The sequence below is a fragment of the Gobio gobio genome, assembly GCF_949357685.1.
Source record: "Gobio gobio genome assembly, chromosome: 1".
NCBI classification, from domain to species: Eukaryota; Metazoa; Chordata; class Actinopteri; order Cypriniformes; family Gobionidae; genus Gobio; species Gobio gobio.
This window is the reverse complement of record NC_137097.1, coordinates 34,452,043-34,463,493: the sequence shown is the minus strand read 5'-3', so window position 1 is coordinate 34,463,493 and position 11,451 is coordinate 34,452,043. Positions and strand designations below refer to the sequence as shown.

General features: G+C 36.3%; 1 protein-coding gene across 1 annotated transcript; it reads right to left on the bottom strand.

Annotated features, from left to right (window-relative positions):
* Window positions 1-337: 337 nt before the first annotated feature.
* On the bottom strand, window positions 338-7,280 carry mcrip1 (MAPK regulated corepressor interacting protein 1). Its single transcript, XM_079833544.1, has 5 exons — window positions 7,186-7,280; window positions 6,668-6,750; window positions 4,930-5,045; window positions 2,794-2,898; window positions 338-2,242 (listed from the first exon to the last, which is right to left on the bottom strand). Exons 2-5 carry the CDS (start codon window positions 6,673-6,675, stop codon window positions 2,178-2,180), a joined length of 294 nt encoding a protein of 97 aa, XP_079689670.1. The 5' UTR covers window positions 6,676-6,750; window positions 7,186-7,280; the 3' UTR covers window positions 338-2,177.
* Between the last annotated feature and the right edge of the window lie 4,171 nt (window positions 7,281-11,451).

Below are 11,451 nucleotides of genomic sequence, written 5' to 3'. Positions count from 1 at the left end.
CATCATTCATGTCTGAAACACCCAAATAGTGAACTAATTTAATCTTATATATTAAAAATGCCAGCGTATTAAAGGACAACTCCGGTGATAAATGAACCTAGGGGTAATTAACACATGGTTACCAAGTAGATTGTTCTCTGGGATGCGTTTTCATGAAAATCGAATGTAAAGAGTTTTATCTCTAAAAACAGATTAGCTTATAACGCTAGTATATGGGACATATAAGTCAAATTAAATCGCTAGTTAATACCACTAACAAGGCTCAAAATAGCCTCACACTAACACGGTAGCATAATGAGGGTCCCTACATGCAAACCGAAGCATTGAGAACTTTGTTAGTTTACAAACAGTTTAATAAGAAGATACTTTATAAAGACAGTACATTACGCGTATACAGACAGGAGCAATTTTGGAAAACAGTCTCGACAATTTTATTATTACGTTTCCGCTTCTTCCGCTCATGTGTATGTGGGGTAACGCAGCACTGTTTTATCATATATATTAAACACATTTGAGTGTGTTGAAAGTTATGTTATAATGATACGCTGTGCGTTCGCTCGGTGGCTAATATAAGACACTTGTTCACACTGCAGTGAGCTAGATCGATATTAGGCAAGGTAAAACATGCTCACGGTAAATCAAGAAAACCCCATGGTAAATCAAGAAAACCAGATTTAAACATCAGACTAACTGTGTTGAGTAGTTGTTTGATCTTTCTGTCGATGAATGTCTCCAAACAGTTTCTCACCTGTCTAATAAAACTCATAATATATTAAAGCGTCTTTGGTGTTTCCATGGTTTCTACAAAATATAAAAATCGAGAGTAATGCGGGTATGATGTCATTGATAGGCGACGCATGGACACGGTTTGTGTCCTGGTTAAAATTGCTGAATTCTCTGGATTTAAACATTCTTGGAAACATTTGGGATAATGTACACAAGTAAACAAAATATATAACATTGTTCCAGTGGTTTTTAGACATCTTACATACTGTGCCTTTAAGGCATGATGATTTTAAATATGGAAAAAACGTTTTAGGGGATAGATAACATTATTGACTACAGGGGGACTTTAAATGCAGATGGCAGAAACTAACGTGGATTTTTGAATAGGGCAACTGAAACATTTTGTCAATAAAAGTTAATTTTAGACTTCCCAAGTCCTTCCTCATTGCACTCATCTTGAAATTATTTATCTATTTTTTTTTTAAAGAAAAATCAAAATATTTTAGTCAGAGACATGAACCATGATTTGTTACTTTCCCTTCTAAAGAGTGTTTGCATAGACACACATTTGTATACAGCCATGAGTTGAAGATGAGTCAAGAAGATTTTCAAATCATTTCCAGAAAAGAAAGCATATTTCAAACATTCTGTTACATTACAGAAAAGCATACAGACAACCACACAATCAACAGACAAAACTCCATGATATAAATACTAGAGGCTGAGATAACATAAAAGTAACCTTTATTTTCATTTTATTTTAAAGTCTGGGAACGAAAGATGTGAAAAAGTCTACTTAACGTTCTTGAAGGAATCAATTTAGTTAAAAATGGAGGTACATCTACTAAAAATATTTGCCGAGCCAAACTTACCTGTCCTATCAGACAAAGCTTTCTAATTCTTCTATTCAATCAATCGATCGATCTATGAATCTACTAACTCAACAGTCAGTCAGTCAGTCGCTCCTCTGCGGGTGGTTTGAGAAAGGAGTAAATTCCAGGACTGCATCCCATTTAGAGAAAGTTTGTGTAGAGTCGGTCCAACAGTTTAACTGTTCTGTGCCTTTCCCGTTTGTCATCTCAACGTCCAAAAAATGCATGTGAAGGAGAATCTAAAACCCAAAACCAATGGTGAAAGAAAAAAATCCTGAAACAGGTCTGTTATTTACCCAACTGCAAAAAAAAAGCCAGATCAGAGAGCCCGGATGAGCATGAAAAACAGGGAATGGCCACTCAAACGGCTCTTGAAACTGTAACTCATAAATAGACGTCAGCTTGTAAGTCCAGACCACGGGTCCATGAGGCAGAGAAGAGAGAAGCTTTCTGGACTAGGATGGCCAAATATCCCGGTTTGTGGCTCTTTGTTGGCCGACAGAAGACTGATAGAGTAAAAAGGTCCCGAATGTAAAAGGGAGGACAAAAAACTGCTGGATCAGAAGGAGAGTGAATGGTCTAAGACTTCTTGGAGTCTTGTGTGTTCCTCTTCTTCAGGTCACTCAGGTCCACTGGTATAAAAGCTGAGAGAAACAATGGACAAGAAATGAAGTTGACCCATTTAAAAACACCCCATGAACTTTGTCTGCATTGATGGTGACAATGAAAATGCTTAAAGGGTCATTTTCAACCAGAGGTCCTCGGCTAAAAAAATAGATTTTGATTTTTATTTGGTGAAAGAAATACATAAATTAAGAAGAAAGCCAAAATATTAAATGTCATGAATGTATAATGACCGAGTAATCCAATATTTTGTAGAGGGGGGTCAAAAAGATTTGGACCCAAATTACAGGTGGGTAAAAATGACTTTAGAAAGATGGCATCACTATCGTTTTATTTTTAAAAAGAGATTGGTAGGTCTATTAGTAAAATCTGTTGACTTTAGCAATCTTTGTTGGAACGGTGACTGTTCAAAAATGGGGGAAAACTTCTACTTTTTTAAAGTAGAAAGACAAACATATTAACAAAATGAAAAATTTGAGCTGGGGAAGTTTCGAAAGTTCACTTAATTTGACATGGAATGACCCAAATGTAATAGCGAATGTCTTGCCATTTTGCATGAAAATAAACTTACAATGTAGGTTGGGATTTGGGTTTTTCTCCACATACTCCTGTGGTCCACGATCATTACGTTCACTATTTTGTGGGGATTTAATGTCTCTCAAAACACAAAGCCATGCTGGAAAGAAAACACAAAAAATAAGTTTTACAACAACATTTATGCCTTGAAATCAAGAGCTCCTACACCAATGCGTTTCCAAGAGTTGCACATGACAATAAGGACTTTGTAAAGATTGATACATAAAGCATTGGTTCCCAAACTTTTTCAGCCTTGCCCCCCTTTTCTAGAGAAAAATATTTTACAGATTTTACAAATATTTTACACTCAGACATGACCTTATTTGCAAAATCCTATAGGTCTGATTTGAAACACAGTAACTAATACAGTACTACAACTTCTCAGCTTCAACTGGCTTCTTCTCTTTGTTTTCCTAATGTGAAGACCAGTTATTGAGAGGAAAGCGTGCAGCACATACATATTTACATATTCATCTAAACGTCACTCTCAACAGTGTGTGCAGCATTACGGATGATCATTACAAAGGTATTTCCAACTTCTTTTCCCCCCTAATTTAAGTAAAGAACAGAAAATAACTTTGCTGTGAGAATATCAGGGCCTTAACTACAACAAAAACGACATATGCCCATGCTTTTTAGTAGGGGTGTAACAGTACACGTATTCGTACCGAACCGTTTTGGTACAGGGCTTTCGGTTCGGTGCACGTGCGTTCCTAATGCAATCTTTAACAGCTAACAGTTCCCACACAAACATATTAAGTATTCTTTACATTTTATCATGAAATTCAAACGATAAATGCCGTTTTGACGCTCTTTAATGTGATGTGACTGATCACTGTATAGGCGCATCAGTTCAAGCGGCAGTGCGGCACGTGAGTGAACGCGATCATCAAACATGAATTAATATCTCTTAAAGGATTAGTTCACTTTCAAATAAACTTTTGCTTATAATTTACTCACCCCCTTGTCATCCAAGATATCCATGTCTTTCTGTCTTCAGTCGAAAAGAAATGAAGATTTTTGATGAAAAGATTTCAGGATATTTTTCCATATAATGGAAGTCAATAGACCCCATACGGTTCAAGGTCCAAATGAGAGTACATCTTCAAAAGGGCTTTAAACCACATCAAACGGTACCAGACGATCAATAAGGGTCTTATCTAGCGAAACGATCTGTCATTTTTTTTTTTATAAATAAAGTTTAAGTTTTATAAGCACAAATGCTCGCCGTGCTCTGTTCGTGACGTCACGTAATACACAATTACGTTGAAAAGGTCACGCTAGACGCAGGCGGAAGTACCGAGTCAGTGTTTACAAATGAGCGGAAGGAGGACCGTATCCACATATTCAAACGTCTTTGCGCCTGCGTCTAGCGTGACCTTTTCAACGTAATTGTGTATTACGTGATGTCACGAGCAGAGCACGGCGAGCATTTGTGCTTATAAAACTTAAACTTTATTTATTTTTAAAAAAAAATGACCGATCGTTTCGACCTTTAAGGCATGTTCAGGATACATTACAACATTACAACGACAATCATATGTCATGTAATCTCTCAATCTGTGTTTCAACCGCGGAAAGACAATAAAACAGCTTGTAAACGTAGCATCACATTTACCTCAGAAGTCATTCAGTGTCCACAGCTGTTAGTTCACTAGAGAAATAAACTCTTTCACTAAATATATGCACTATATTAGCCTATATATTCATTATATTCTACTTAACCTGTTAGTGATGTGTTGTTTATTTAATGTATGTTTAAATAAATATGCCATGAAAATGACAGCCACTGTGTATAAATGGTTATATAAATCATTTATATCTTTAATATTATAGTAATGTGCAAGTAAGGGCTCCCTATTTAAGAAACTTTTAGTTATAATTGAATTAATTTAAGGACAGACAAACATTTCAGGAAACCACTGTTGAATAAAAATAAATAAAAAACTATTTTGTAAAACTGCTGTACCGAACTCAAAGCCAAGGTACGTACCAAAGTGTACCATTTTGTGTACCGTTACACCCCTGCTTTTTAGTGATTTTTACTTCTTAGTTTCAGTGATGTTCTCAGGTTTTTAAGGTAAAAATGGTGCTCAGATATAAAGGTGTGTGTCATGTATAGCAGTCTTACTGTCATAGATGAAGCGCACATTTTCTTCATGTGCTGGTGTGAAAAGCTCTCCTGTATTCGTTGGTGATCGAGGGCTGGACGTCCTCTTGTATGTGTGCATCCTAGGGGTGGAGGAGCTGGAAAAGACACACAAATCAGCAAATAAGAGGTTAATTAAGACAAGATGCTTTATAAATATGAGAACATGTACTTGAGTACAACTTGTTAGTATCTAATCACACACACATGTGGATTTGTTCCCACTTTCAGTCATTTATTTTGTGTAGCTTTAAAAAGTATTTTTTCAAAGGTTTAGGGAGTGTTTGCACTGATTCTGTGAAGTAAATACTACAGAAAAAAAAAAATGTAATTTCTATGTGAAAAAGTTAGTTCAGGCAAGAATAAAAGCAACAACAAAGTAATTCTATATCAGTACTCAGTTCAAGATTGTAGAAATTAAAGCGTAAATATTCATTCATACACAAAAATTATCCATTGAATGTTACCGTCACTGTGTATTGTGTACTGTGTTCAGGTGTCGCGTTACTTCTATTATATAGTCTTGTTTTGATCTACATAATAAAATGATGCAAAATAATTAATCATATTTTTTAAGTAAATCAAGCAGAACAGTTTTATCAGTGTGCAACGGATCCGCAAAAATGACTAAAAACACTGTATTATTATAGAGTGGTGCAGGTGCGGTCACATTGTAGGCCAACCGGCTGTTAGCGTCGCACTGGTTCCCTCGAGAAAAACCCAATAGGATTTTCCCATAGGCTTTTGGATTATCGCTAAAAAAAAGCTCTGTGATCTTTTTCTGAACTTTTATTAATTTTGGAGCCTAAATGCAGTCGCCAGAAGTAAAAAATGAAGGCTATAAACAGACTACACCATGGGCCCGCGATTTCAACGTCACCATCGCCAAGCTTCCGACAACTCTTCCAGTTATTATCTGAATCTGTTACTATCTAGAATGTTTGAGTTAGACTGGTTTATAAGAGTACAATTATAAGCATAAGACTGTAAAAGTGGACTGGACCTTTTTGTAGTCCCATTAGTCACTTGATAGCAACGCCTTTTCAAGACACGCAACAGCTTAAAAAAATCACGAGTGGGGTAACACTGATGTATTTTATTTCATTGAATAAATGTGAAAGTGTCTTGAGCTTGTGTTCACCACAGACCTTATTTTCAGTCATTTAAACAAAACCCCATTCGAAAAACCCATTGACTTCAGGACGAGGGAACCGGAAGTGCTAAAATGCTAAATGTCATCCCTGCACTCTATAGACTTAACACATTATACAAATGAGCATGACGTCACCATTTTCACAAATTCACGTTTTTGTAGTTTACGTGGAGATAAGACATAAAAAAACACATTAAAAATGAACAGTGTTTTAAACAGTGTTGTGTAAACAGCCCCAGAGAAATGTAGAGTGTGTCAAGATGTGAAAAAGAATTGTGAAAAGTTAAATTCAGCAGAAGCTGCTTTTACAGTAGTTTGACATTTGAATATGAAGCCTTTGCACATTTTCAGGGTTCACAGAAGTCATGATAGAATCTTCCATAGAGATGAATGGGAAATGACAGATAATATGATGAATGCATTCCCATTTGCTCTAATACAGCAGAAAGAGAAATGTCTGTGCAAACACGTTACACTCTGTGAAAAGGTCCACTGTTTACCAATAGTGTTTGCTGTCAAGTCAACAAAGGCTATATCTTAATATCAAAAAGCATCCCTCTTTGTTACCTTGTCATTCTGTTATAGTTTCTCGCCTCACAATCTCAGTATGAGGCTCAACAGGGACGTTTGCCTGTTCTTCAGTGTGTTTTCTAAGGGGAAAGACACTTTAGTAAGATTAAAGTTAAAGACGAAACACATCACTTGTCACAAAAGCTCATTTGAGTAACAGACCCATACTAAACCAATGACACACAGAGTTTATGAACTGATATGATCACCATCAATGAATTACATATATCAGTAACATGTACACCTTGAGGTAACGTTACAATATCAAATATAAAAGAATGAGATGTGCAGACACTATATTTCTGGCACAAGCGAAAGTATCAGAAGGCACTTCAGTGCCTCAATGTTTGTTATTGTTTATGAGACACAGGCAGCTAGTGTGTTAGCATTGTTTTCGTGGCTGTAAACTGATGCTGACTTCACAAGCAATCTGAGCGAACACACAGCGAATACATCGCAAAACATTCCGACTAACGCTCACATGATGGAAAACGCATATATTGAGAGTTTCAAACCTGTCTGTTTGTTTCTCTTTCTTCTGCTATGTCTGTATTCAGGCCTGGCTTGGCCGAAACGTTGCTAATGCCAACCAATTATTTCCGGGTGAGCCGAAGAAACAGAGTGAGAAGCGCATGCGCGAACAGTTTTTTTTTTTTTTTTTTTTTTTTGCATTTGAACATTAATATAACAGGCAAACAAAAGTTAAAATATAAGACTACACAGACTGCTACATAAAATAAAATACAAAACCCAACCAAACCCTTAAAAACCCCTTTAACATAGGCTACTAATCATTGGAACACTTCTGATGACTTTACATATATTTCCTCACAATTAAAGTTGAATTTGGTGCAGAAATCACTATAACTAAAAAACAAAAACAAACAGCCATTTGCATCCATTCATTAGCACTGACCAAATCCCCTTTTTTTCTTAGATAATATACAACGTTTAATCCATAACAATATATTATGTGGACTGAAATTTTGTTTGACCAACATCTTCCAATACAAGAGGACTTGTTTATGAAAAACAGATAGTTTTAATGGAACTTTAGAAATCTCAAAGTCAAATTGTTAAAAAAAAGAGAAAAAAAGAAATCCAGCCTCCACATTTTTTAAAAGATAGAATTGCAATTCAAAGTGAATTCTCATTCTTGATTTATGATCTTAAATGATCAAAATATATTGCCTTTTGTCCACCTTCCTCGTATTCTTTTATTTTATACAACAGGGCTGGTTTCAGCCCCGACAAAACTTTGCAAAACGTTTTTTAAACGGAAACATCTTCAAGAAAAAGGTTGAAGAAAGGCTTACTCTTACCAAACGTTTGTGTATAAAATATTTGGCCAGGAACAAAATAAGATTTAATTAATAAATAAATAAAATCAGAATCTTCTCTTTCATAATGTGTTTAACCAAGAATAATATATTCATATTTCAACGAATATATCAGGAATTATACCATAAAATTACTCAAAATGGTTTTCCAGAAATTCTTAGTAAGCTCACAGTACCAAAATAGATGAGACAAATCTTCAGCTAGAAGACCACAGAAGAAGCAATTAACATCAAAGTCATCAGAAATAAAGCTTTGTAAAAAATATTTTGTAGGGTGGCACCGATGTATGATTTTATAAGACACTTCTTTTATTTTATTGTATAGGCCTATAAAATGTTTTGAGGCAGAGCCCACACTCTATCCCAGTTAATATTACCAACATGTCTGTTCCAATAAAAGATGGCATTCGGACACGAGACAACCTCACGCTGGAACTGAACACGAACACTCCTATTAGTTGACTTTATGGTAAGGGAAGATTTACCAACAAATGTTTCAAACACATTGAAATGTGGCACAATCTGAGAAAACTGGTTATTGAATCCCTTCATACATATAACAATCCCAGAAGGGATGGCTCCAAATACAATAGCATATTCCCTTGCTGTGATTGGGATTTTATAATGTGACAAAAATTCCTTATATTTAAAAGGGACTCCTTTGTCATTAAATAACCGACTAACCAAAATAATATAATTTTTTGCCCAATTATCAAAGTAGATTGATTTATTACAAGAGAAAACGTATCTCAAACCCTGTTGTACACCGTTTCCAGGAATCATGTCCTTACCTTGAAATTGGTTCTCGAAACTGATTGGCGGAGAGCCTTTTCCAGCAGTGTGATAGGCCCTGTTCCAAATGGCACCCTAAACCCTTGCGGTCTTCCTATGAGTCCGCACTTTCATGACGTAACGCCGGTTTGACTGTTGGGAAGAAGTCTTTTGCAGAGTTCATGGCTGCGTCCGAAACCTGGAAAATGCTGCCTTCGGAGGACACATTTCAAGGCAGGAAGGCATCAAGGCACGTCCGAATCTAATGTTAGCTTCACTTCCTGTCTCCTGAGATACCTTCATTTGATCGAGTTTTGAAGGCAGCATAGATGTATCCTTTGCTGCCTTTGTTAACCCACAATCTGGCGACTCGGAGTAATTGTTCTATAAACTATCAGGAAAAGCGTCGAGAAGAAGTGGGCTAATGTACACAGGTGACGAGATTTATTTTAGTACACTTTACCGAAAACCACACTACAAAAGAATCATGTAAAACAGATCAAAATAAACCTTGATATTACTTGTGACATGAGAACAAAATGTATGTAGAAATGTAACGTTAACTTATACAACTCAATTTATGATCTCTAAATGTTTCCTAATTTCACTAAACACTTTAGTGAGTTTTCACTTAGTTTCGTGAACTTTTCTTTATTAAATGGGCTTTTTTATGCTTTTGTAGGCTCGTTTTGTAAATATAAGCAACTAATTTGTATGTGCAAACTGGACCACCCTTACTTTGCATCGCCCGCCACAAGCTCTCTGTCTGCAACACAACAAGAGGCCATAACGGAGAAATTCATTTTGTTCATTTGTAAGGACATGAGAGCGATCAGTGTTGTGGATGGGGCACGCTGGAGTTCTGTCAAGCAATGGAACCGAGGTACTGACTGAATAGATATTGCATGAATAAAGGATAAATGCACTGCTTCCACTGGTTTGATTATTTACCGTTTCATGTCAAGGAAAAGTTCCATATTTACCACAGCACAGCTCGCTCGGAGCGTTCAATAATATGCTGTAAAATTTATATTAATATTTGTTTCAATCACTGAATGAAGCCTGCTATATTTGGGACAAGAGTCGCGACCTTAAATTGCTTGCACAAAACTCTTGATCAGCTCTCAAAATGTGTTTGTTCATTTAATCCGTTATGCGCAGAGAGTGTGAGGGTGAGAGAGAGTGAGGTCTGCGGTCTTTAGCCATTAGTTGATTTACTTGTTTCTGTGTAGGTAATACGTTGTCAAATATGTTTAAACTTAAATAGACTACCTATATAAGTAGTTATGTCTCTTTGTATTCATTTGTCCTGTTATTGACGTAATGCGCGTCATTGATAAAATGCGCAACCAGATGTTCGAATAGTTCGAATATTCATGCTTTTTTTAGAGGGAATATTCGAACGTCATTTTTGAGCAATTTTGACAGCCCTAATGTACACTAATGTTATAAAAATATTTAGCCAAAAGCAAAAGATTGATCTGATTAACAAAACAAAAAGTTACATTTTTACATTTTAAAGGAATATCTGGAGTCATAATTGAAAACACCCAGAATGTTCAAACCATAGACTGTAAAAAAATATGGACGTAGTGTCCGTGACGTCACCCATAGGATTCTGAAGAGCAGTTCTGAAGCGTAAAATAGGGTCGAGCTGGTCGTTGCCATCTTGGCAGCGCGCCACTCCCGGATAACAGAAAATGGGCAAAGAGGCGGGACGTGGGTGGAGCTGAGGTGACACGATGACTAACAGACAGCAGACAAACGGCAATCCATCTGTCACTCGAAGTGGCCACGCCCTTAATTATGCAAACCTTTAGGGATTTATATAATGTAAACAAATGAGTTATAAAACAAAATCACCCCCCTCACAGTTGTCATGAAGGGCAAAATTAGCCGTATAGACCAAAACCACAATTTGTATTCTGCTGTAAAGTTGGGCATTTTAACATGGGGCTCAATGAGATTCTGCTCCCTTCTGGAGCCTGTCCCTAGCGGCCAGTCGATGAATTGCAGTTTAAGTCACTTCCGTATTGGCTTCAAGAGAAACTGGAGGAGGTTGCTGCTTGGTTCAAACATAGGCCTTCATATATATATATATATATATATATATATATATATATATATATATATATATATATATATATATATATATATATATATATATATATATATATATATATATATATATATATATATATATATATATATATATATATTATATTATTAGGAACACCTGTTCAATTTCTCATTAATGCAATGATCTAATCAACCAATCACATGGCAGTTGCTTCAATGCATTTAGGGGTGTGGTCCTGGTCAAGACAATATCCTGAACTCCAAACTGAATGTCAGAATGGGAAAGAAAGGTGATTTAAGCAATTGTGAGCGTGGCATGGTTGTTGGTGCCAGACGGGCCGGTCTGAGTATTTCACAATCTGCTCAGTTACTGGGATTTTCACGTACAACCATTTCTAGGGTTTACAAAGAGTTGTGTGAAAAGGGAAAAACATCCAGTATGCAGCAGTCCTGTGTGCGAAAATGCCTTGTATAACCACTCATTACAACCGAGGAATGCAGCAAAGCATTTGTGAAGCCACAACACGCACAATCTTGAGGTGGATGGGCTACAACAGCAGAAGACTCTACCGGGTACCACTCATCTCCACT

Coding starts and splice junctions, on each gene's coding strand:
- mcrip1 (XM_079833544.1), bottom strand. Junction 2,899..4,929: donor TGTGCGCTTCATCTATGACA/GTAAGACTGCTA, acceptor TTTTCTTTCCAG/CATGGCTTTGTGTTTTGAGA. Junction 2,243..2,793: donor CCCAAATCCCAACCTACATT/GTAAGTTTATTT, acceptor TGTTTCTCTCAG/CTTTTATACCAGTGGACCTG.